The sequence below is a fragment of the Anguilla rostrata genome, chromosome 16 (assembly GCF_018555375.3).
Source record: "Anguilla rostrata isolate EN2019 chromosome 16, ASM1855537v3, whole genome shotgun sequence".
Taxonomy (NCBI): domain Eukaryota; kingdom Metazoa; phylum Chordata; class Actinopteri; order Anguilliformes; family Anguillidae; genus Anguilla; species Anguilla rostrata.
Window position 1 is genome coordinate 18,573,898 of NC_057948.1, and position 26,362 is coordinate 18,600,259.

The 26,362-nt window shown below is 44.5% G+C and overlaps 3 protein-coding genes and 1 non-coding gene across 7 annotated transcripts in view; 1 reads left to right on the forward strand and 3 right to left on the reverse strand.

Moving 5' to 3' along the window:
* The window catches only part of coro2bb (coronin, actin binding protein, 2Bb), a 43,967-nt gene extending 29,437 nt beyond the window's left edge, over window positions 1-14,530 (forward strand). For both annotated transcript variants that reach the window (XM_064312335.1, XM_064312336.1), the window contains exons 3-12: window positions 5,537-5,653; window positions 7,455-7,604; window positions 7,950-8,114; window positions 10,992-11,108; window positions 11,567-11,671; window positions 12,050-12,146; window positions 12,480-12,592; window positions 13,000-13,090; window positions 13,193-13,332; window positions 13,682-14,530. In XM_064312335.1, the coding sequence (XP_064168405.1) occupies window positions 5,537-5,653; window positions 7,455-7,604; window positions 7,950-8,114; window positions 10,992-11,108; window positions 11,567-11,671; window positions 12,050-12,146; window positions 12,480-12,592; window positions 13,000-13,090; window positions 13,193-13,332; window positions 13,682-13,813 (1,227 nt within the window). In that variant the 3' untranslated portion in view covers window positions 13,814-14,530. The remainder of the gene's footprint in view (window positions 1-5,536; window positions 5,654-7,454; window positions 7,605-7,949; window positions 8,115-10,991; window positions 11,109-11,566; window positions 11,672-12,049; window positions 12,147-12,479; window positions 12,593-12,999; window positions 13,091-13,192; window positions 13,333-13,681) is intronic.
* The window catches only part of itga11b (integrin, alpha 11b), a 120,000-nt gene extending 102,115 nt beyond the window's left edge, over window positions 1-17,885 (reverse strand). For 2 of the 3 annotated variants that reach the window (XM_064312328.1, XM_064312327.1), the window contains exons 1-2: window positions 17,685-17,885; window positions 15,125-15,250 (exon numbers count right to left, since the gene is read on the reverse strand). In XM_064312328.1, the coding sequence (XP_064168398.1) occupies window positions 15,125-15,250; window positions 17,685-17,730 (172 nt within the window). In that variant the 5' untranslated portion in view covers window positions 17,731-17,885. The remainder of the gene's footprint in view (window positions 1-15,124; window positions 15,251-17,684) is intronic. The other variant, XM_064312331.1, reaches the window with a different exon arrangement.
* A 131-nt stretch (window positions 17,886-18,016) lies between these two features.
* Window positions 18,017-25,342, reverse strand: anp32a (acidic (leucine-rich) nuclear phosphoprotein 32 family, member A). The gene is made up of 7 exons (XM_064312341.1): window positions 24,417-25,342; window positions 20,983-21,132; window positions 20,739-20,861; window positions 20,420-20,618; window positions 20,153-20,274; window positions 19,449-19,509; window positions 18,017-19,230 (listed from the first exon to the last, which is right to left on the reverse strand). Exons 1-7 carry the CDS (start codon window positions 24,468-24,470, stop codon window positions 19,169-19,171), a joined length of 771 nt encoding a protein of 256 aa, XP_064168411.1. The 5' UTR covers window positions 24,471-25,342; the 3' UTR covers window positions 18,017-19,168.
* Window positions 21,220-21,354, reverse strand: LOC135242792 (small nucleolar RNA SNORA28). The gene has a single exon (XR_010326470.1). It is a non-coding gene; the product is annotated as a small nucleolar RNA SNORA28 (small nucleolar RNA).
* Window positions 25,343-26,362: the final 1,020 nt, after the last annotated feature.

Consider the following 26,362-nt stretch of genomic DNA (forward strand, 5'->3'; position numbering starts at 1 on the left):
AGCAGTTTGAAATTAAAAGGGGGCGGGGGCGGGGGGCACATGAAATAATGTGAGAAATGACAGCAGGGATTTCTTCGGCGTCTTATAAAACGTCTATAAAAGAAAGAGCGAATGGACAAAAGGAATCTAGGGAACGGTGTTGAATTGAACCCCATAAATCACTAGCCGGACTGGAGTTGGCCCAGAGAGCGGCACTCTCAAAGTGCAGCTGGAGTGGTTTTTGTGTTTCCGCCCCTCACCACCTCTTCTGTGAAACAGAGAGAGCTATGCAGGCTGTCTGGACTTCTGTGGTCTGACAGAGGGCCGCTCTGGCACTCCTCCTTATTTGCTGCATGTTGTCAGACTGGGCCAGAGCAAGCTGGCAGTCTGACCGTCCCCTCGCTCAAATTCCCCCACCGGACTCCTACTCTGGACTGAGCCCCCATCCCCACTGACCAGCTCCCTCTAAATCAGTGTGAATGCCACTGACTTGCTTCCAGTGACTCTCTCTCCACCCTCAGTCTCGCTCACTGGCACCGAGTTACTCCCACCGACCATGTCACTCGAATCCCCCCTTGCTCTCACCCTGTCTCACTGCCCGAGCCCCCCGTGTTCTGCCCCCCTCCCGTTGCCCCTCTCAGCCTTGCCCGCTTCGCGCCGGCATGGCCCTGCAGGGGAACCTACATCTGTCCTCAAAAGAACTTTTGTCAACAGCACTTCAAAGACTCTGGGCTTGTGTGTTTGGCCTGGGCATCGCCAATGCCCTTTATGTTCCAATGAATTCATTTTCGTGGAGTCTTTCCTTGGCCGTTTTCCCAGGAATCTTGAGGAAGGACGGGGAGATTGGCACTCGCTCCGCGTCCCTCCTTTCATTTCATATTTCTCTCCCCTCCAGCTTCCTAGTCATGTGACACTGCCCTCTCAGTGAGTGGCATGTGGTCACTGTTGCTTTTTGGCTGAGTACACATCCACTTTTTCATTTGAGCGCTGATGGGATCTCCGTGAGGAGCAGTAAATATTCAGTTACTCATGACAGGCCAATAAATCATTCCCAAAACAGGGCCACTGCACGAAATGGCACCTGTGTGTCTGCTGCTGTTTAAACGACAACAAAAAAGGGAAATATTACATTCCTTAATTGTGGATGCTTGAGATTCTGAGCTTGTTCCATTCCAAAACATCAAAATGATAAATTCTACAGAAACACAACAGCCCTGTTTGACTGCCGTTGGGTAGTAGCACAAACAAAATGCAAGTATCTGAAAATAGTCGTGAACAGCAATAGGTTGACATTCCATTCTGCTGATATTTTTATGGGTTGAGAGCATATTCAGGATCTCAGTGGTTTTATTGCGCTGAAGTGTGTGACAGAAGGGCTTGAATCACTGAGTGGAAATTGCACGCTGTAACTGTGACACTACTGCCAAGACAGAAAATAACGGGAAAAGGTATAAAAACATTATGCAAGATGATGTCACGGCAACTGTCGGAAAAAACGCCCGACTCTCGGCTTTGCGAAGTGGCTGCAGACGCTCGAGGCAGGCAGAACTGGTGCCCGCTGATGAGCTGCACTGCGAAAAACAGGACACAGGCATCCATCTGCTCCTCACAGGCACACAGAGATATGGCAGCAGGGAAGGGCTGCTAGGCAGCCAGCGGCACTGCTGAGGGCTTCGCTAACGCAGATTCACTCCACGCCCCACCAAACAGCAGCAGACAGACAGCCGCGTGTGAAAAACGGGCTTCACGGCGGCGGAGTGATTGAAGGCAGACCTGGCCACGCGGAGAGTCCTGCGTGGGAGGGGGTGCGATGGGGCGGAGTGGAGAGCTCTCTCCCCCCTCCAGAGCAGGAAGTTCAGCGCCAGCCTGGCTTACTATTACCCAGAGTGTTAATGAGCGGAGTCTGCTGCAGATTGTTCCATGCGATTAAGACCAGACTCCCGTGTTTTTAGCCTTGGCATCAGAGTGCACAATGGTGCGGTTACCCAAGCATGTGCACATGCATGCTCTACCGCACACGCACACATATGCAACATATACATTTGTATGCACAAACACACACACACACACACACACACACACACACATTACATGTAATATAAAAGGTACTTTGCTTATATCTATGAGAGTAAAACACTCCCAAACTCATAACCTTTTGCAGGCCAAATTTGACTTCTGTGCACTGGTGTGTCAAACCAAATTTGGCCCCAGGTTAATTTAAAATACACAAAATGCAATGTTCTGATTAGATATATGCACTGGCAAAAATTTTAACTGAGGAAATATTTTCAGAGAAAAGAGTCTGAATTTGTGCCTCACTGTGGAAGTTCTAAGCTTGGGTAAAAATGGCCTGCTGGGTGCACTTTGAATGCAGCTACACTTTCAACAGAGAGCTGGTGTAGGCACTTTGCTTGCGGTATGTGCTATTCTTCACCAGAAAAAGTACAAAATAAAAAAATTATATCTTTCATTTGAAAACATGCAGAAAATGCAGCTCAGCCAATGACCTTCTCTGTCCGAATTGGCAACAATGAAGCAACTTGCTGAGCAGCAGAGATCACTGCACAAACACATCATCCCAGTTACACAAGGTTAAACCCCAGAGATAGGTAATCATGCAAGGTCATAAAAGACTTGCACTGATCTGGGGTCAGTGAATCTGTGCAGAGTAGTCGGTGCTCTTCTGAGCAGAAAGACAGTATCAGAGCAGAGGAGCAAACGTATTGGGGGGGGGGGGGCACTGCCGGTGAGCTGCTCAGCACGGCTCTCGCCATCACAGCACTGAAGCCCTCCCACGTCTCTTCAGTGACGATCCACTGGAGTGGGTCTGCGGCTGTGTGCGCGGTTGGGAAGTACCTGCACCAAATGCGGTTTATTGAAGGTAGCATCTACAAGACTTGGCAGAAGAAAGATCTCAAGCTCAGCGAGATCAGCAAGACAAAACTGCACAAAGCAGCATGCATTCTCTCTCATCAGGACTAACGGGGGAGATTTCCTCATGAACCAGCAGAAGAGACCTGCTGTAGCAGGAAGAGTAATGGAAGACCAATTTAATTGTTTCACAATGACCTGGAGCAGACAATGAAAAATTATTTTTATAAAATGTAAAATGCATAATTCATCTATTTTCATATAAAGTATGTGGAAGAGGATTGGACAAAAGGTAGTAGGAGCAACAAGGAAGATTAAGTCATCCCAGTATAACCGTCACATAAGCACATATTAGATTGTAGGCAATGCTGAGGAGCTATTAAGAAGAATGACTGCTTACAAGGACATTGTCAGCCTTATACGTTTGTCTTAATACTTTTACAGCACTGTTATACAAGCTGAGCACAACAAGAGATCATTTCCTGTGTTTAATCATATCCTCCAGAGAGTCAGCTAAGTCAGCACGCAATATTGTGCAGCTGAATGTCGTATGAATTATTCTGCTAACATGCTGTAGGCTGCAGGTGCTCCTGAGCTGTCAATCCCCCCAGCTGGAAATGGAATCACAACTTCATCTTCAGTACCGTGTTTGGGAAATAAGACAGACAGCAGAACAGCACTGGCGGATTGTTTTTCATTCTGAGGACAACGCTTTCCCCCGCCTGGGGTCACAGACTGTCAAGAGACCTCCACCCTCCACAGCCCTCCCGTCCTCTCAAGAGATAAGGCCAAATGATTCAGCACAGGAAGTTGGAGAGTGTGCCAATTGAAACCCTTCTATTGAGTCACTTCCTGTCCGTTCTGATGCTCACTGTACCTGCGATGCTGTACTTGAATGTGTGAAAGTGTGTGTGTGTGAGAGAGAGAGAGAGAGAGAGCGCATATAATCAGCATGGGCTTGCTAACCCAAAGTTAACCATCTTCCCTGTTCTGTTTACACCGATGCTGTGCAAAATTGTCCAGTTTTGCATTAGGTATATTGTATTGTGTCTTATCAGTACCAGAGGGAACACATAGTCAGAGACCGAAAAGATGAAGGAAAACATGATGTCATGAATGAATGTCCTTTCTCATTTCAGGAGCAGGGGGGTGGGTGGTGTTTGGAACTGGGGGTGTTGGAGGAGGGAGGGGGGGGCATTTGTTTGTTTCGTGCACTCTAAGATCCTGTTGCTGTGTGTTACTGAGTGTGAAGGCAGCAGGGGGACATTCTCTGTAGGCAAGGGAAGGAGCTGTGAAGCGGTTGCTAGATGAGCTCACGGCACCCCAATTAGGTTCCTTTGTTTTAAACACTGGAGAGCAGCAAGGGCACCGGGAGAGGCCTTCGTGACCGGTACAGGCCAGCATCGCATTCACATTAGCGTTTCTACATGACCCCCCCTCCCCTTTAAATACAGCCTGTTTCTCCTGGATCAGACGCAAACAGACAAGCGCCGCGAAAGTCACAGGCATTAGTCGCTGTAGCTAGGTGGATGACAGTTATTGAATTCATTGTACCCCCTAGAACAGTATGAATGGTGACAGAAAGTGGCCTGTCATGTCTGATCAGCGTGGCCTGCAGCCTCGCATCGACGTGCGGGAGATCGGATTATCTCCTTTAGCCCGCCGCGGGCAGCTCTGACGGAGGGCCGTGCTGAATTAGTATGTTTCACCACCTTCTGTCCTTGAACTGAAGCCGGTCGGCTGTGACCGAGTTAATCGCGCGTAACAGCGCGCGGTTTTATGATCTCCCCGTTCGGCTCAAATCTATGGATGTAATTAGCCCACTGCTCAAACTGGACAATAGATGGACGATTTCACACAGACTAGGGGGAATAACCGTGGTTGTAGTTAAACAGCCTAACTGTACGGTTAGCATCTTCTCAATATGGACCCAGACTTCGCTCAGTGTGCAGACTGGGCCATGGAGATAGTTAATGCTAACGAGCTGCAGACTGGGGTGTGAGACAGACAGCAATGAAACCATGGTGCGCCTTCACTGGTGGTCCTGGTCCATACTGAACCCAGCATGTCTGTGACAGGGAATTCACTGGCACACGCTGCGGCAGAGCACGGCCTGAGCTCTTAGGGGAACAGGCACTGAGAAAGAGGTCAGCCAATTCAGGAGGAATCAAACATTCATGCTGTGGTGACCGACATTCTAAGATCTCACTGAGTTCTGTGTCTGCATGTAGTAGAGCAGCGCTACCTGCTGGACAGAATGGCACACAGCAGTACATTTAGATTATGTTGGTGTCACTGCAGATACAGGGGAGACGCATCAGTTGACTAGTTTTATGTAATCTCCTGATTCTTTTTCACGGCAAATAACTGAATATTCAATCAATTCAGGGTATGATATCCTTCTTCACAAAAGGACTCTGTGTCAGGAAGAACAGATTCACTGTATGTTGGGGGGGGTGGGGGGGGGGGGGTTAAAACTACATGCCCTGTGACATTCTCAGGGGCAATTCCTTTGTAAAATCACATCTGAGTGGCTACTATTTAATGAAACAACACAGGAAACACTGGCACAGTGCAATCTAATCCCTATGTATTTTGTTTTTTCTATATATCCTATGCTGAGTTGCATAGAGTGACTAATAATTGTCTTGTGCCCTCTCTCTCCCTCTGTGACTCCTCCTTTCAGTCAGGTCGAATCGAGCCCCATCACCCTAAAGTGTGCGGCCACCAAGGCAATGTCCTGGACATCAAGTGGAACCCATTCATCGACAACATCATAGCCTCCTGCTCCGAGGATTCTTCAGTGAGTAACCGGCACACAGACACACACACACATACATACATACACACAAACACACACAATATATAGAACCAATACACACACAAACATAAACACATACATACACACACACAGACACATGCACTCACAAACACACTGGCTTTCAATGGCTGCCTGTTGAGCCCACTAATCCAGATTAAACACCAGAGATTACTAGAGTGCAAACTACAACTACAGTCCACCCATATTTGTGTAATGGTGACACACCATTACCTGCAGTGCCCAGGTCTACCTGACATTGTAGAAACATTTCATTCTCAGGCATCATTGCCAGACCCACGTCTAACACCATACATCCAGTCCTGACAGGCTAGCAGACAGTTAGCGCTAAGTCCTTTATGGCAGAGCAGGCAGACTCGGCAGCCTGTGGATTCTGACCTTCAGCGGGAGCACCATGTCGTATTCCTGTCAGACAGCACTGCCCGTCTGGCCTTTCCGCCGCAGCCGCTGTCAGTTAGCCGCGGATAAGCCCTTAGCGACCGCACACGCCCCTAATCCACAGAAAGTGCTCAGAGCGCGAACGCGTCCCCCCGGACAGGCGGCTCTACTCCTGACACAGTGCGTCGGTACTCCACAGGCCTGTCTTGGGGAATGGGCTCTGAGGTGCAGTTTTGATTGACAGCATGATATTAAACTTAATAAGCCCTGTTATGACTTTCTCCACTGCCCAGTTTAAGGTATCCTCTGGCAAAGAAACACTCAATCGCAAGCTGAATGGCTACAGGATGTTTTCTACAACTCCACTTAACACTTAGCATATATCTGCTACCAGATATTTTCCCAAACAGACAAATATTTGACTTTCAGATGAAATCAATCTGGTCTGGGTTACACATCATTGGTAATAATGTGATAGCCATAAACATTCTGTATGTATACTGCTCTAAATACGCTACATTTCCAAAGGTATGGGGACACCGCTTCTAATTAGTGGTTTTGGCTGTTTCAGCCACACCCATTGCTAACAGGTGCATATCATCAAGCATACAGCCATGCAATCTCCATTGACAAACATGGGCAGTAGAATGGGCCTTACTGAAGAAGCTCAGTGACTTTCAGCACAGCACTGTCATAGGATTCCATTTTCAACAAGTCAGTTCAACAAATTTCTGCACCGCTAGAGCTTCCCCAACTTAGTGGCAACAGTTTGGGGAAGGCCCTTTCCTGTTTCAACATGACAATGCTCCTGTGCAAAAAACAAGGTACATAAAGCAATGGTTTGCTGAGTTTAATGGGGAAGAACTTGACTGGCCTGCACAGAGCCCTGACCTCTATCCCATCAAACCTCTTTGAGATGAATTGGAATGCCGACTGTAAGCCAGGCCTCACGCCAAACATCAGTGCCCAACCTCACTAATGCCCTTGCGGCTAAATGGAAGCGAATCCATGCAGCCATGTTCCAAAATCTACCGGAAAGCGTTCCCAGAAGAGTGGAGGCTGTTACAGCAGCAGAGGGTGGTACAACTCCATATTAATACCCATGGTTTTGGAATGAGATGTTCAACAAGTACATATGGGTGTGATGTTCAGGTGTCCACATACTTTTGGAAATGTAGTGTAGGCGCAGGAATTATAGATCAATTCTGACTCCAGGATTTAGACACGTTTCCATGAATGTGTGTGTGTTAAAAAGCGACATTTTTCAAAAGTTAACCATTTTATGGAGGTGAGGGGTGCTTGGTAAGATGGCTGCTATTGTAGGGGCCTTGAGATGGAGATGTTTGGAAAGACAGGGCGGTGACAGGCGGCGATGCGTCCGTCTCAGGTGCGGATATGGGAGATCCCGGAGGGCGGGCTGAAGCGGAACATGTCCGAGGCGGTTCTGGAGCTGTACGGACACAGCCGGCGCGTGGGCCTGATCGAGTGGCACCCCACCAGCAGCGGCATCATCTTCAGCGCCGGCTACGACTACAAGGTACTCCGTCCGTCTCCCCGATGGGACAGGGCTGTCACCTGAGTGAAAGCGTACCGCCATTTCTGCTCCTCTCTCCCTACCTCTCACTCTCTCTCTTCCACTGTGTCCCGCTCTCTCTCTATCTGTCCCTCTCACCGTCTCGTTCTCTCCTGCTTTGCCACCCATTCTCCCTCTGTCTCTTACTCTCACATTATATCAGCCTGTCTGCCTCACTCGTAAATCAATTTCAGTTTACCTCAAATAAACTGAATTCTTTTCTCCCATAATCCAAAGCATACAAACATGAAACAGCACTCAGACTGAGCTGTGAACCAAAGGCCTCGCCCTTCTCATCATCTCATCCAGATCCTGATTTGGAACCTGGAGATTGGCGAGCCGGTGAAGATGATTGACTGCCACTCGGACGTTGTCATCTGCATGTCCTTTAACACCGACGGCAGCCTGCTGGCCACCACCTGCAAGGACAAGAAGCTGCGCGTGATTGAGCCGCGGTCCGGCAGGGTGTTGCAGGTAGGGGGCGCACGCGATCATCCCGTTCCCACCCTCATTTCACACGCAAACACACACCCTCATAGTACACGCGCACACACACGTGCTTATGTACACATAGGTTTGTTGCACGTGCAACTTCAACCTCAGGAAGCTAGCTAGCTAGCTAAGCATATTTCAAATTACACATGGTTAGTATACGTTAGCTACGGATCTGATACAATTTGGCCCTTTTATAGTATATGCATGGCTAAGAGTTTTAAAAGCTCTTCAAAACTAAGTCTGCTCGGGGCTTGGATGCTGGGTGAAACTTCAGCGCAGCAGGATCACAGAACCAAAGACACAGACAGGCCAAGACGGCATCTCCATTCAATGGCCAGCTAAGAAAAAAAACAGGGATTCACTTTTCCTGTGTGCCCAGAAAAAATCCCCTTCTTGCAAATGCACGCACACACACATACGCATGCATGCACACACCCCCACACACACTTGAGCAAAAAAGTTCTGGCAATTTTTTAGTTAATCAATACATATTCAGAATTTCATATAAGCACCCACAGTAAGCATCAACTGACTCACCAGCACAGTGTGTTTCAAAAGATATTTTCTGATGTTAACCACCCACTCTGTTATTCCACATTATTCATATATGCTGTATCAATGCACAACTTGGGTTCCTTTAAAGGCTGACCACGAGAATGGCAAATTAAGCTAGTTTTCAGATTGGTACTAGCATGGCAGCAAACAGTAAACAGAGCCGCCACAGAGGTAAATCTTACACAAAAGCAAACCTGGGTCAAATACAAATCACATATTAGGGTAAGTCATATAAAGTATACAAATTTCTTAAAGAAGTAACGAGAAACCCATGACCAACCGTCTTGCTAATGTCATCTCTGAGAACATGTTTCCTATCAGTGTTTTAGACAGTGCATCATGCAAAACATTGGTTGTGTCCGAAAAACAGCCGACTTGCCTACTATTGAGTATGCTAGATGAGTACACTGGATGAGAAAGTTAAGTAGACTACATTTTTTTTTAAATATAGTGTGCTTAAAATCCCAGGATGTTATACTTATTTCCAGGGTTTTGCTGAGTATATTCGAGAGCACGCTTTTCAGGAAGTAAACAACCATTTTGGTCCCATAAATATGACTCATAAAAACTTCCCTAAAATTGCACAATCAGTACCTCACATTTTCATGAGGATAAGGTTCCTCATCTTGAGACATGTCTTGATCACCTTGTGCAGCTTACCATCAGGTGGCCTTCAATTTACTGCCCTAAAAAGGGCACTTGCAAAGGCTTTCAGCATTGTGCTCCACTGGAACAAGCCTGATCTAGTACAGGACTTGAAGGGGGAAGATCGCTTGTACCTGTAACTTTTGGCTGGTGGAATTCCCAGCTGAAAATGATTTGATCAGTACTCTAAGCTGAAGAAGCAAAGCTTGACATGCCACCAGTTGCCAAACTATCCATGCACAAGAGGAATGCGCCAGGTGATGCGACCGACACCCTCACTCCCTCTGAAATCACAACAGCTTATGCGCAAAGCTCAGTCATTGTAACCGACAGCAACATCATTTCATGGATAAGGCGGCTTAAAATCAGAGTTTTTATGGAGCTCACCCAGAACATGAAGGCATTACTTGAGAAGCACTTGATTGTTTATGAAGACAAACCACCAAACGGCCTCCATTTTGGATCCATGTTTCAAACTGGTGCAACAGTCTTCACTCAGTGTTCCGGATGATATGAAAGAACCCTCATGACTACAGCAGAGAAAAAGCTTCCCATGGAAAGAGCAGAGAGACATACGTTAGGCATGTTTTTAAATTTTATGTTGTTTAGATAGGCCTCAGAAATAGAGGTTTATTTCAGCACCCCACACCTTGCAACAAGCTGAACCATTTTAGAGAGGGCATGACATTGAGTACCTTGCTATTTCATATGTAGATACTATTCATTTGAGAGTATTTTTAAACATGTTTGGAATCCAAGTTATTGCAATTGTAGATGCTGTATTTCAAATACTTAAAGATTCAGTTGATTCCATAGCTAATTATATTCAAATGCATATCTGATATCAATCAGTTTACAAATACTCAAATTCAAATACTATAGTATTTAAACTACACTTCTGAAAATGAATTTGAAAGTAACTGAAATGCTTCAATACATCAAAATACATATTTGACGCAGGTCTTGTGCAACAGTGCAGCTTTGAACACTGAATACCTAGATTTACTTCAAAGTATCCCAGACCAAAATCTATTTTTTAAGGTCAGATGAAATATTAAATAAGCCAGTGTATTTTATGACGTAAAACTTCCTCTCATGAGTCAGATCTTTTTAAGTCAACTTCAAACAGTCTGCATCTGTAAGGAGGTAGCATGAAGACCTCCGTTCAGGGCCTGGCCAAAGTTATTAAAAGTTATTAAGTTATTAAGTGACTAGTGTGACTGAAATCGAAATGCCTGACTTGACATGCGTGTAAGGTACTGGGACATACAGGTACAGCAAAAGCAATTAGCATATCATCTTATCATTAAATCATAAGTGCAGGAAATATCCGTCTCAAATCTCTGTGATGGTCTGTTCCCTGACCAATGCATGGATTCATCAAGGACAGTTGATTTGATTTTGACATGCAATGCTTTTGCTGCTTCTTTTGTTGCTGGCCAAGGGCAACCGGTTACCCTTCCCTCTCTTGCCAGCTTCACATAGCTGCTGAATGGAGCCCCTGCTTTAATCCAGATCCGGTTTCTGAAGCATCTGGACAGAACTGATGCCAAAGGAAAAAATGTGACTGACAGAGAAGAGAAAAGACTAATGGCACTATTTTATGACAGTCCATAGTGCTGCTTTTCATGTGTATGTGATTCCCTCTCCTGACAGGAAGCGAACTGTAAGAACCACAAGGTGAACAGAGTTGTGTTTTTGGGCAACATGAAGCGTTTGCTGACAACAGGGGTGTCACGATGGAACACCAGACAGATTGCACTGTGGGATCAGGTCAGTCGTAGTGTGTGTGTGTGTGTGTGTGTACATGGATGTGTCTGTATGTACTGTATGAATGTGTGTGTGCATGCACGTGTGCTTGTGTGTATGAGATCTTGTTGGTGTTTATGTATGTGTATGTTTGTGTGTATGTGTGTGATAGTCTGTGTTAAAGCCTGTTGTGTGTATGTACGTGTGTGTGTGGTTGTTTTAGCGTGTTGTGTGTATGTACGTGTGTGTGTGTGTGTTTGTGATAGCGTGTTGTGAGTATGTACATGCGTGTGTGGTTGTGTTAGCATGTTTTGTGTATGTACATGCGTGTGTGGTTGTGTTAGCATGTTTTGTGTATGTACATGCGTGTGTGGTTGTGTTAGCATGTTTTGTGTATGTACATGCGTGTGTTTTTGTTAGCGTGTTGGGTGTGTGTACATGCGTGTGTGTACGCTCTCACAGCTGCTAGCTTTCCCTCACAGGAGGACCTCTCTATGCCCATCATAGAGGAGGAGATTGATGGGCTCTCTGGGCTTCTCTTCCCCTTCTATGATGCGGACACACACATGCTCTACCTGGCAGGCAAGGTAAGCTGTGTCCCTCGCAGGTACCACCTTCTCTAGTAATGTCTCTAATATCATCTTAGCTCTACCAACTAGTCATTTTTTTAATGCAAAGCACCTCATGTACCTGGCTTGTAATCACTCACACACATTTAGCAGGCTGAAGTTTTGCCACAAGGGGGAGCTATTAGCACTCAAGTAGCTGAAATTCAGGAGTGCTAAGCAGGAGTGGTTCTTTGCATCAATGACACTATGTGTCCTTGTTAAGTATTTCAATAATTAAATAAATGGCTCCCATAGCTGTGGATGTGCATAAGTGTGTGGGGAAAGTGCACTTTGTGACTACGGACAATTGAAAGGAGTGTGTGTCACTTAGTAGAACACAATGTGGCTATCTCACAGGGAGATGGGAATATCCGATACTATGAGATCAGCACGGAGAAGCCCTACCTGCAGTACCTGATGGAATTCAGGTCCCCAGCCCCACAGAAGGGACTCGGTAAGGGAGGCCATGCCTCCAATACACACCTTTCTGCTGCACTGTCAGCTTATCACCAGCACCAGTGAAGAAAGACACAAACCATACAAATGAATCGGGTCGCATGCTACTATGTCACTCACTTATCTATCAGACATCCTTACACAAGGGTAATAAAACTTTGGACATTTTTACACATTGTCTATTTACGCAGGTGCGCATTAACTAAAACGAGGAAGTGCATTACACAAAGTACCTTACTCAGGAATGTGTATCATGTGACACTAAATGCTAAATGCTATCAACACCCCCACCCCGTCCCTCTCACTGAACCCCTCGCTGACTGAACTCAAGGAGTGATGCCAAAGCACGGCCTGGACGTGGGCGCTTGCGAGGTCTTCCGATTCTACAAGCTGGTAACGCTGAAGGGGCTGATCGAGCCCATCTCCATGATTGTGCCGAGGCGGGTGAGTGCAGCGGGGGGGCGGGGCGGGGCAGGGCTCCATATGGCTGATAATGAGCCATTAGCATTACCATTAGCGACAGCAACAGATGCACGGTTATGGGGAAATAAGGCCTGCTGGAGCAGGAAGAGTCCTGCTTGTGGACTTCTAAATTAATTGCATATCAGGGCTGCATTGGAAAAGAAACTGGGTAGAAATGAATGGGGACTATTGTTCTGACATCCACCAGCACTTTGTTGGGCTTCTGAAATTACAGGCTGTTGAAGCACTGATTTGTGGTTTCACTGCGTATAGGCGCTTACATTTGTGCCATGCAAGTAGGAGGGGACACAGGAAGGAACTACCGGGACTGTGCTGCACAGTCGTCACTGATCAGTGTTGTCATGGTTATTTAACTGTGGTTTCTGCAGTCAGAGACGTACCAGGAGGACATCTACCCAATGACTCCAGGCAAGGAGCCGGCGCTCACTGCCGATGAGTGGCTGAGCGGGATCAACAGAGGTACACACCGCTCCACATTTAGTGCTGCCATTACCAATGCTGCGCAAGGAGCCTCACAGCGTGTGTGTGTGTGTGTGTGTGTGTGTGTGTGTGTGAGAGCAGACCCCGTGCTCATGTCCTTAAAGGAGGGCTACCAGCGGTCCACTCAGCTGGTCTTCAAAGCGCCGGTGAAGGAGAAGAAGAGCGTTGTGGTCAACGGCATCGACCTGCTGGAGAACGTGCCGCCCAGGACAGAGAACGAGGTGTGTTCATCTGCGTGTGCAGGGCTACATATATATATACACCATTGTGTGTGTGTGGGCATTCATGCATTTACACCAATTTCTGAGTGCTTGCGTACGTACACTAGTATCTAGGTGTGCGTGTGTGTTTGTATGTGTGTTTATGTGCATGTGTGTGTGTCTTTGTGTGTGTGCACGCGCGTGTGTGCGTGCGTGTGTCTTTGTGTGTGTGTGTACATGTGTTTGTGTGAGTATGTGTGTGTGTGTATGTGCATGTGTGTGTGTGTGTGTGTGTGTGCGCGTACGCGTGTTTGTGTGTGTGTGTGCGGTTGTGTGTGTGTGTTATACAATGCTGCATTGTTGTTGGCAGCTCCTGCGGATGTTCTTCCGGCAGCAGGATGAACTGCGGCGTCTGAAGGACGAGCTCGCACAGAAAGACGTTCGAATCCGACAGCTGGAGCTGGAACTCAACAACCTGAAGAACGCCCCCAACAACATGTGACCCCTGACCTTTCTCCCGCCCCCAATCCCAATCTCCTTACAACCTCCCACCACCACCCCACAGAGCCACGCGGACTCTAGAGGGAGACAGTCCACAGCATTTCAAATTCCCCTCCCCCCTCCAAAAAGAAAAAAAGTCTTGCTGAGCTTCCATCACTGCCAAAACCAGCCGCACATGCCCCCTCCCCCACAGCAACTGCCCACCCCCCACACGCGGCTGTATCAACAATGGCTGCCCTCAGCCACACGCAGAACCAAGAACAAAACTGTTCCCCTGCCCCTCGCTGCACCCCGGTCTGGTAGCCTGGCTCTTCAGCGCAAGCAGACACAGCCCACCAAAATCCCTCTCTACAGGAGTGGAGTTTGCCAGCAGTTTGCTTATGGGCAAGAGTGAGAACTGTGCTTAGCTGTGACATCAGGGGAATCAAATGGCCTCTTCCACCTTCTTTTCTACCAATGCATTGACTGTGAAAATGTTCACAAGTATAAATCTAGGTATGTACAGTCAACTGGTGTACAACTACTCCAGCTCAATGATGCAGGCAATTCACCTGGTACTGTTATTTTTTTCCTTCTCACACATTTTTTGAATATTGATTATTTTATTTATTCCATTGTGTTTAAATGTTTGTTCTGTTCCTCGTCGAATCCGCTCCCTAACTCCTTGTTCACAGTAATACCATTAGACACGTAGTCGAGAACATGTACAGCGTCAGTGTTTTGAGGGCAGTGTCTGTCTGCATGTAACCACAAAAGAAGCTATTTCAGCCCAAAAGGTGGCGGAGACGCTGCCTTGGCCCTGCCTGCTTTGTTGTTGTTGGTGGGAAGACGGGGGGTTTAGTGGGAAAGCGACGACAGGACTACAAAGGTCAGACAGCTGTGTGAGCTTTGCGACATTCGCTCACTGGGGGAAAATGCGCTTCCGCCATTGTGGAATCACGGCGCTGAGACCCCGCGCCCCACCACGGAAGAAAACGTTAACGCTGCCTCTCTCCTGACTTTCCAGTAGCACCAACTTGTTCACGTTTTCTTGTTCTTTTTATGCGTCTATGTGCCTATGAGCCTCTTTGCAACCCAAGGTAGCAGGCTATGCCAGTACTAGATGCACCTGTGTGACATTTCCTGCAGATTTTCTATACCTACTTGCTTATGTATCCATAATGGTGAAGTCTGTGAGTCTACTACGACACTAAGGCATTAGTAGCATCATGTTATGCTCCTCTGAATTACAGCATGCTAGAGGGTGATCAAGCAGGGAAGCTCACTGATGCAGGGGAGAGCAGACTCCCAGCACATTCCAATAATAGTTCACCTGGAATGCGGTGCAGTGTCCTGGTGCAGAGTGGCAGGGTCAAAGAGGGCAGCCTGGTGGAGGTCATTCTCCTCAGCTGCTGAGATATAACAGGAACAAATGGGAAGCCAGAGGAGTGGGTGTGGCCTGGGAAGAGAGGCGCGAGATGATTGGTAAGAAGGCTGCAGCACGTGGGAATGGGTACGAGAATGCTGGGGCAAACGGTGGGGATGCTGCAATTTACACAACAGTGCATCTCAAAAATTACTTCCTGAGCAGCGCGTCCGACACTGCGCTTCATAAAACAGTGCGTCTCAAACCACGCTTCAAATGCGTCACGGCTGTCATGTACCGTGAGCTGCGAGTCTGAATTCATGCCTAATTAGCAGCGGGTCTGGGTCACAAATCTTGAATCCCAGCAAGGTTTCACTTCAGTTAGCAAACAGAGCTTAGTTAGCAAACCCAGCCAGCGAGCCACTAATTTCACATGTTACTCAGCCCTCAAGAACTTAATTTGGAATGTTCTAGAATGTTATCTTTCAATATCGCATAGAACATAATAATGAACAGTTGTAAGATGCTATGAGAGAGTTATAACACATTTGGAGTCTTTAAAGGTACACAGAGTCTCCAAAATATATTTTTCACCTGAACTCTAAGTTTAGGGTTATATAAAGTATTATTTTTCTTTTATGTATGAATTACTTTGCAGTTAGCTCTCTGGCTTTTAGTACACAGATGGTTTGAATCAAAATGCTGGGGACATGCTCCTAGGCAGAGCTTAGAAAACAGTGGACTAGGGACAGCATCAGTATCTTATCTCTTGTTTCAGAGTATTGGGTTTATGGGGCATACAAGCAGTTCTTGGAAGCTTGGTAAATCTGCCCCAAAGACATTTGTTTAACTCCGGAAGGAAAGTGCACTTGAGAGTCCACATTTCCAAGGTAATGAAGTGACTGAGGGTCTCTTGACATGAATGTGCATACTGTGGGCCAGTTTGGTCTCATCTGCTGTAAACTCAGAGGTGAGAATCAACCAATCAATCCCCCTCCAAACAACACAGTGACATGCCATATATAAAAAATCCCTTTGATTTTAAAATTTAAAAAAGATTATCCAGGTTCTCAAGCGCAGTAAATGCAGGTTTTTGTGCAGGTGAAGGGGAGTGTATAGTACGTATGAAATAATGGGAGCTTTGCTTGTTGGATCCTTCAATAAAGGACTGAAATGCCTTCTGTGACTATTCGGTATATGACGAGGAAAGCTCGAGGGGACATGCGTTCTTCTAACACCGGAGGGCGCTGTTCTTCCTGAGACAAAACCACCATCAAGACTGAGTCGTCCGGAACGATGGAGATCAAATCATGATTACTAAACTGCTGACACGGGGTCTCCATTATGTCAGCTATATACGTGTACGTTGTAATGCACATAAACTTGTTTCCTTTTATTGAGACCGAGACAGAGCCCAAACAAATTTTGCAAATCAAGGAATCCATTTACCACAATCTACACCAGAGACAGTAAAGCTCACATGCACTGACTGGAATGAATACAATAGTAACGTTAATAAAAGAGACTTCCGACGTAGTGTTGTTTGCTGGTTCTGTACAAATAACCTTCCTCAGTTTTATCTCTTAGCCTTTAACTCGATTAAAGGATAATTAATAAACAGTGTTATATATCATTTTAAGCACTCAGTTTAAATCACGCTGTCAATGGGAGACAAACAGTATGTTGACTATATAACTAATGCACGATTCTCCAGTCTTTATTCATAATAGCCTTATTCACTAAATAATACCGTTTTAACTGTATGACCACGGCCACAACAAAACGGTTTTTTACAGACCTAACGTTTATACAACTCACGTCAAATTGCACTAACAAAACTCGCCACCGGGTGGAATAATTTTGCTTAACTTTCGCTGTCCCCATTTTCGAGTACGCGTTCTCATGGTCACATACCCTGCGCCCCGTATATTCCATGTGACGTCATCTTTGCTTCTATTTATTCACTAACCCACAGAAGGAATTTTTAAGTTTTTGGTAAAGGTTGTTTTCCTACCACAACGTTCTTACCGAAGCAGACTTCATATCGTAATTTAAAAATGTTAATCGATATTTTTGTTCCCGTCACAAATATGTCAGTGCAATCATCTGTAAAAAATAGTATCTACAAACGGTTAGTGCAGGCCTTTAAAAAAATATTTTGAAATACATTTTGGAATTAAGGTTTTTAATTTCCCTGGACAACATCGGCTGTGGTCCAATGTCCACGACAAACGGTTAGTGCAGGCCTTTAAAAAAATATTTTGAAATACATTTTGGAATTAAGGTTTTTAATTTCCCTGGACAACATCGGCTGTGGTCCAATGTCCACGACAGAACCTTAGTCCTACTGCAAGTCCTAAAACCTACAGCTGGTGACCTGCTCAAACTAAATACGCTTTATGCAACGGCTTCATCGTCTGTGTTTATACCTACGTCTGACTGTGGGCTATTATGTTCACGCATAAAGCTCGTCTCATCCATATCCAGATAATCATTTGAGCGCTCTAGCAAGTTACACAACACTTACCGTGATGCGCATCACATTCAAAGAAGAAATGCATAGAAGGCGGCATTGGCTTTGTCACCGGTCAGCTGAAACATCACGCCCCTCAGCTGTGTCTCCACCACTCATTTGGGTCAATTTACAAGACTTTCGCGCACAGGTGAGGTGGGTAATTAAGACGAGTCCGGTCTCTTCACCCTCCTTCCCCAACGAACGGCGAAAAAGTCATTTCTTTGGAAATGAAAACGAGTCTTAAAACAATATATCCCTCGCTACCAAGACACACGTACAAACCTCTTCTATTGGCCTGTTGCAGTTCTCTGTGTGGCCTACGGACTCAAATAAGCCACAAAAAGTATAAAAAAAAGATTTATTGAAATTGTTGAATGACAAAAGAACTAAAAGTTTGGCTTAAGAGAAAGTTTAGCAAACGTTTGCCTGTACAGATGACAAAAAGAAAACAAAACAGGATAAGCTAACTTTACGGATATGAAAAGAAACTATACATTCATGAGGCATGAAGAGCCATTCACTGACTGCAAGGGTAAGAAAATACAGTTTTGCACTAGCAATATGCCATTGAATGCAAGACCACAGGCCCAAATATCAGGCTGTGCCCAAAATGTGTCTCTATTCTCTGCATTTGAAAAGGTAATGACCAATAAATTTACAGATTCTGTCTAATCAGAATACTGTAGGTTACTGTAGTTTACAGGCCAAGTTACACAAATATTTTGAACTTAATATTTTATTACAGAGAATTATTACAGCTGAAATTAATCATGAAATATCTGCCATTATCAAAAGCAATAGAGAACAGATTTTGGTCACTATTTACAGAGAAAAAAAAACTACTATCCGAGTAGGGGGGGGAGGGGGGTAATGCATTTTATGATAATGGCAGACATTCCCAAGGGAACACACAAAAGTGATTTCTGTGCATGTTCCAACTGACAGAATGGTGCATTTGTCACCATGCCTAAACAGCACATACAACATTCTGATGACATCACAGATGCACATTTTACACTAAAATAAAAGAGGGGGGGGGGAAAGCAGGTTGGGGGTAATTCCTGAAAAAAATAAGTCAATGTTAAAATATACTCAAACATGCACTCTAAAAAGTTTTTGGTATATTTTTTCTTTTATCTTTAAATACACAAGTCATCAGCAATCTGTATACACATTTAGGCATCAATAACACAGTAAGGGGGGAAAAAATCTTTACACTGGGTGTACTGTCCATTCTGACGTGAAGAAATTACTACTACTGTCTTTCTGTACGGTTTAAAGAAAACAGTCAAAGGAGAAATAATGGGAATTACAATTTTAAAAAAACAAACAAAACAAAAAAAAAAAAAAAGAAGTATCCCTTGCCCACCCTGCCCACACCACACCAAGTTAACACCACCCATTCCCACTGCAACATGACATTTTAGAAAATACAGGGAAATACAGGGTTAAAACAGTCAGGTCACAACTGAAGATGACTGAGCAGGTTAGAGGCTTTAATCCTCTTCTTCGCCTTCATCCTCCGGGTCCCTTTTTCTTTTCAGTCCCCGCTCTTCCTCTAAATGGAAAAAAAAAAATTTTTTAATAAAAAAAAAAAACTGAGAACCCATAACAGTTTTCTTTGGGATATTAAAATCTATCTCCTGCCATTGGATGCGACTGTCTGGCCACTACCATGCACCCATTCCTCACATTAGCATGCTGCATTTCCTAAAATCAAACCACCATTTCTGGCACTCGTACAGGCCTGGAGGTAACGTTCACTGCATAACTTACCGTCGTCATCCTCATCTTCATCATCTACCTCCCCATCATTCAACTCCTCTTCCTCTTCCTCCTAAAGACAGGGGGAAACACCTTTACCGATGCCTTTCGGGAACCACGACAGTAATCATAAGAACACCCAATCCAAATTTAAAAGGCAAAACCTGGCAATTAAAATTAAGCTACTATAAAAAAGCTACTATAATAAGCTAAATAAAATACAAAAACTAGAATTTTAAAAAACTAGAAGTTTCAAAGATACAAATCTACATCTACATGATGTCAGTCAACTTGCTTCCAGTACAATCATTAAACACTGGTCATCAGACTAGGAAGGCTGTAATATGCAGCTTTTGGATGTTAGCACTAGACATGCCCCAGTGCCTTACTGCTTTGCACCTGCACCCTGGATACAGAGCCCCCTGCCCAGCCTCCAGCTAAAGCTGCCATTGGGATGTGATTGGCTTTTTTAACATTCTGGGAGCTTACATGTTGTGTAAAATCAAACAAGTAACACCAGAAATTTGACAACTGTATTAACGTGTGCAAGCTAGATCTGCCTAAGATAGATGGAATCTCAGGTGATGACATTTCACAAATTGTGGGGGACGCTATGAAAACAAAATTGAAGAATAGCCGATGTCAAAATCCGTGAGTACAAGAGTGCATGACACCGTTTTGACTCAGCGTCTTCACACCATCATCTTGCTCCTCACCTCTCCACTGATATCCTCTTCTTCCTCTTCTCCTTCTTCTTCGTCCTCCTCCTCTTCCTCACCTTCCTCTTCATCCTCATCTCCTGGTGCAGCCTCTTCATCATATTCTTCCTCCTCTACCTCTGCAAATTTTTACAAAAATGTCTCAAAATACTTACACCCTTCATACTGCTTATCAAATGATAAGCAAATTAACATTGACCAGATAAGACGTACACAATGTAGAAATATTTTGCTCCATACGGCCCTCGAAGTGTTGTAACATACCATCTTCATCATCATCCTCATCATCCAGGCCTTCCACATATGCCTCAGCATCAGAGTCAGGCGCCTCCTTATCCTCCTTGTCATACCCATCGAGGTATGTCAGCTGAGGAAGCAGCTTGAACACGTTTTCTCTGTAGTCATTCAGGTTTGTCACCTCGCAGTTGAACAGGTCTAAACTTTTTAGGCTTTCCAACTTTTTCTGCAAAAGGAGACAACAATGACCAAACACCATCAATTAATAGTGCTTTACAGGTGCAGTGTTTCCAAATAGCCCCGGTGTCCCTCCGTACCCTGTGTAAGCCCCCGGGCTCACGCTCACCAGAGGTTCCATTGTGCTGAGGTCTTTGATTTTGTTGCCACTGAGGTTGAGATGTGTGAGGTTCGGGCATCTCTCCGCCAGCACTTCCAGCCCTCCTGAGATTCTGTTGTCACTGAGCTCAAGCTGTAAAATAGGGGCAGAACTTGAGGTCATGACTTGCTATGCTTTAAAGGGAAAATTCTACTGAGCATGTAGTTTGGGAAACATCAGCCCTCCTGGAGGGGGTGGGGAGAGAACCACTAACCTTTTTAAGTTTGTTTAACTTGGGCAAGTTTGCGACAGATGTCAAGCCTACGTTGATTGTGCTTAAAAATTCCAGTTCCTCAAATGCATCTGTGAGACCCTCGATTTTGCCCTCATTTGAACGACAGTTGTCTAGAACAAGTTCTTTAACCTGAAAGACAAGAGGAAATCAATTAACATAAACAAAATAAAACATCAAAAGTATCATGGCTCTCTGTTGCTCTGCATATAGGCTAAATATGTTACGGTCTGCATAACAGCAAATCCCACTGGCGAAGAGAGTGCTGGTATAAGTCAGGCCGCAGTTTACTTTAGCAAGCTTAAATTGAGCCAAATCACTGTCGTTTCCGACTTCTGACACAGAGTGTAGCTTGCACTGTACAACAACTCAGCAAGCATTACCAATGATGCCCGTGGTTGCCTTTCTAATACAGCTGCTCCAAACTGGCCATGGGTGTTTAATGAAAACTGATACTCCGTAACTTGCCCAAGCTTCTTCAAAGAGATCCCAAACTGTGACTCAGTGGCCCATATTACAGTGCACTGTGATCAAACACAAAAAACGCTAATGGATAACTACTTTATTTTATGTTCAGTATAGCACACAGACAAACTACAACACACACCTAACAAACCTGTATATGCACTGTACATTAAACCCTGAAGTGGCTATTAAATGTGTAGGCTTTGTAAATGCTACCTGCCATACACCGAAGGCTGCCTGGACAAAGTGTAAACTGCTTTGACTTTGTAAACAAATTGCTTTCCTCACTGCAGACTTCATAAATCTTCCCATAGCCATCATGTACATGGGAAATCCAGTACTACTTCCATAAACAGTAACAAAGACACCAGCTACTGTAAAATGACTGAAGTGTATGTGTGTGTGTACACAGTGTGTGTGCACACAAAACACACACTAACTACCTAAACACAATTCAGAACAGTAACCATCAAGCAGGTTGTACATATGAAGCCTACCTACTCAGCGCAGTGAGACATCTCCATTACAGCACAATATCGTGCACACATTTCTGGCTTTCACGTTTGACACACAAGTAAGTTACCTTTCACAACAGAATCTAGCGGGCGCTGCTATCCTAGCAATCCTCAAACACAGTAAAACAATGTGATGAAAAATAGCTGGTCAAATAGTCAGCAGTGAATGCAACATTAATTATTCCACAATCCGTCTACGTAAACACATGCTTCAATATGTATACAATAATATTTATGGCGGCATTTGCGGTGTCTTCCAACGTCAGCCCCACTTGCCGCACGAATACATAGCTATCTCGAGCAGTAAACGGCGCAAGAGCGACGCATAAACCACCCACTTGCATAAACACCCTCAGAATTTAAACTGCGTGCGCTACAGACATGACTCGTGTACAATGTGATGTGATTTTGTTTTAAAAATAAAACAAATAAAATATCAAGCCAAATTGAGCAATGTTTTCTGATAACATATTTACCTACATTTTAAAAGATATCCCATACCTTCCCGACCGTAAACGCATTTCAGGTGTATTCAACCGATTCCTATTTTGCTTTATTTCGCCCAAGGTGAGGTAGCCATCACTCAGGACAACGTAAAAATATAAACCAGTGGGTCAGACATTGTTTTTATGTTCCACTTTGGTTTATTGTGTTGATGGCTGAATAGGTTTTGATTCATTACCCGGAGTTAAATAATGTTCTTTCGCCAAACTGACAACGCCACAGACAAAATGGCTGACTACGCTGTGGCTCTATATTGGATTGCTTCTCACTGTATCCAGCGCAACTGAGATTACTGAGGGACATTCTTGACAAATCGGACTCTCATTTGAAGTCCTAAAACAGACACACACGATTCATGTGAATTCAAGGGGTAGGAGGGGCGGCATAATATCAACTTGTGTTTAGCTTGCCGACACACACGCTATGCAGCCAATATATATAACTAGCGATCGTTTGTTAATCGTAATTCAAACCAAATGGCGAATATCCGAAAACAGATTGTGTTGTATGCATTAAAAAAGGAACTAAAGCTTCTGTGCAGCTAAGGTTAGCCAACAAGAAATCGATATCACAAGCTAGCTAATCGTGTGGCTTTGTTGCTCGGTAAAATGGCGGCTTGTTCGGGATGCCTCCATACACCATCGGCGCAATTCGAAGTTAAGCATACTTCACGATACTGTTCCGAGTATCGCAGCGCAGTTTGGTTTGCAAATTAACGCAATATCATGTCCGTTTGCAATTTCATATCGAATGGATGTTCATGTATGCCCAGTGCGTGACTCACGTCCACTGTAAACGAACACTGGCAACTAGCTGGCTACAGCTCGCGTCGTGAACAACAAACAAGGCAGGCGGAGACAGGGTAAGATAGCGAGTTCATGCTGCTGCCCGAGCTGTTTCGTTTGTCACGCTCAAAAGTACACGGGCACTTCACGCGGCAAATCGAGATTATCTGCAAACTCGCATGGTGAAATGCACTGGTGCTCACTTAGATGAACGTGTCCTTGTGATTTGCATATTACTCGCAATCAAATAAACCGATAAATTACGTTTATCTATCTTTGTCGCCTACTTTAAGAATTAGTTGGAAAGAATCACGATTTCGTCGTTTAACCTGGTATACTGACCACGAATTCAATTTATTCTAGAAAAATTATTTTTACTTGTGGTTTCGAGATGGCTATCATGCCCAACAAATAACCCAATGCCCATCGATATAAAACTGGTATCGACTTGTTTTCAATTGACGCGTGATCTCATCTATTTTCCCTCAGTCAAGGTCTGCATCGATATCAACTATTCGGAAAATAGTGGAATTTGTTTACATACGCTAGAAAGTTCACCAAGTAATGAAGCTGGGTAACCACTCGGAGTTATTCAGCAATTTACGTGACATAGTCATAGACTATTTTTGTCCCATTCCAAGTTATTTAATAACTCGATATACTTGGATTGTGCACACATGCAGAAAAGAGTATTTGCACCAAGCAAACTCACAAGTGAAATTATAGTGAAACACCCATGCCCTCCGTAAACGGTCCAAATCATCAGTCACGGTACATTGTTGATAAGAGGGAAAAGGGCGCGTTCGGGACTAACGTTACAAAGTTACAAATATGGCTCCACACAGATATCCTTGTTTATAGCCAGCTTCAGCAAGTAAGAAGCGCCACACTGTAACGCTGCACACAAAGCCTGTCAGTTTTACAATCGCTTTAAAGTTATCGAATCCGAGCGTAGCAATAGAGGCGAAATCGGTCATTGTGAATAGCAGTTAGAAACCTGTAAACTTTCTCTATACTGTACTGCCCATTCAATGGATCGACATAAACTACACTGCACACGCGTGCGCTTTTCCCCAAAATCAAGGACAGGGCTTAGCCAATAGCATACTGTTAAAATAATAAACCAAAGTATTTAAAGTAGTCTTACCCCTGACGGTGTTCGATTCCGCAGTTCTAGGTTAATTCTTTTCTTCATATCCATCTTGAGGGAGTTAGCTACACTGTATATTAATCTAGTAACCCAGTAAGAGCAGTTGGACTTGCAGGGCTCTTTACACACAGCTACCGCCTCAAACACTGTGTCGCTGCTCAATCTAACTTGATCACTCGGGGGCAGGAGCAGGCCGGTCGATTGTCGTCACCACTAACCAATCATAAACATCAAATAATATATGAACAGTTCTTTACACACTCAGCCTCAACTGTGAACCAATTATTTAATAAGGCGGAGCTACAAAGATTAAGTTCGGTTGAGCTGGTGAGAGTGTACATTTAACTGACATCTCTGCATTCAATCGCCATCACTTTGGTTAAGGTGCGACTTGATACGAACGCGAAAAATAAGCAAGACATATTTCGTTTAAATACAGCGTGGAATGCCATATTAAAAATAAAGTTTTATAACATCAGTGGTATGTATACCGCAGCTTGGAGGGCCAGCTGAATTCGACTGCAATATAGGTAAATGTAATTAGGCTAACAACACAGCAAATTATTCTTCCGCGATGAAAATGGATTTACTGAAATCGATGATGCTCTACAAATAAGAACTCATAAATGGACTGCTTCCATGCATAGCGCATTCGATAGTAAATGTTTATAATAAAAAGCTAGCTGCAATCAATAGAAGGCTTGCTAACTAGACGCGCGTATTCTTTAAATACCCGTGTTATTCGGAGTATTATTACGTTATCTGTTTATTTGGTGGATGCCCTTATCCATGTCAGCGTGTGAATGGTGCTCTAGGAGATAAAAGTACAAGGCATACGAACATAAATTCAGGCTCACTTTTCTCCATGCACAACACAAATTTGGAAGGCGTCTCTTAGAGCTTTTTGCCCCTTCAGCTGTCCTACTTCGAAAATTACAGGTCACACCACGTGGCATATTGACTTTGGGAGGGTGGGGGTGGGCACTGGGTTTGATAAAGTTATCTAGCCGCAGTCCGTTTTCTATACACGTTTTCTGGACAATCACATGGCGAAATTATTGTAATGTAATATTTCTTAATTTTACTACAAATAGGATTATAAGTAACACAATATATTTCCAACATAATTTTTGCGTTTAAACCCCCCTCCCCCACCACACACACATATACAAGTGTAACTCCTTTGTTGTAACAAGCAACATTGCATGTCCAACACGCAGATGGATAGGTGGGCTGTAAATGAATGCATTATATGTAACCATACCCAACAATTTAACGACCACTGACAGCTGAGCAAATGTAACAGTTCCTAATAATCATGAGCAAGCGCCATTAAACGGTCGTATCGTAGAACTGAGAATGATCCTCATTTCCATGCACTTAAATTAGGGTTACTTCGCTAACTTTGAAGCTATTGACATTGCAACCTTGGCTCTACTTCGTCCAAGTAGCACAAAAGCTTGCCACACATTTGCATACTTCTTGCGAACGTTGTTAGTTTAGTTGGTTTGTGTTCACCGTTCACTGCCGCGGCTATCTGTCTGCTACGTTGCCATCTGAATTGGATTCTTATGATGCGCTGACCCTTTATTGTAAAGAGTTCGAATGCTTCACAAATCAGGTCGTGTTTCGCAAAGTAGCTACAGGGAACGGTGGGATCAAACTAACATTATCTAACGACCCAGATCTGTTAAATCAACCGTTTGAACGTATACATGTCTCCTTCAAGCAAAAGCGACGATGTGTCAAGTAACGTAACGTAGCGAACATTAGCAAAGGAAAGGTAGCAAGACATGGAAGCTCGAACAGACCAACATTAAATTGAATAGACTGCTTAGTATGTCTGCTAAGGTAACAGCTGAGTACAATGAACGTAGTTACTGAGCTTACTATTCTGGGTCAGACGGCCTTGGGAAAATAACCATGAAAAGTGGCACATTACG

Coding starts and splice junctions, on each gene's coding strand:
- anp32a (XM_064312341.1), bottom strand. CDS start 24,470: ATGGATATGAAGAAAAGAATTAACCTAGAACTGCGGAATCGAACACCG. Junction 21,133..24,416: donor GGAATCGAACACCGTCAGGG/GTAAGACTACTT, acceptor CTTGTCTTTCAG/GTTAAAGAACTTGTTCTAGA. Junction 19,510..20,152: donor AAGAGGATATCAGTGGAGAG/GTGAGGAGCAAG, acceptor CCCTGTCTTTAG/GAGGAAGAGGAAGAGGAGTT.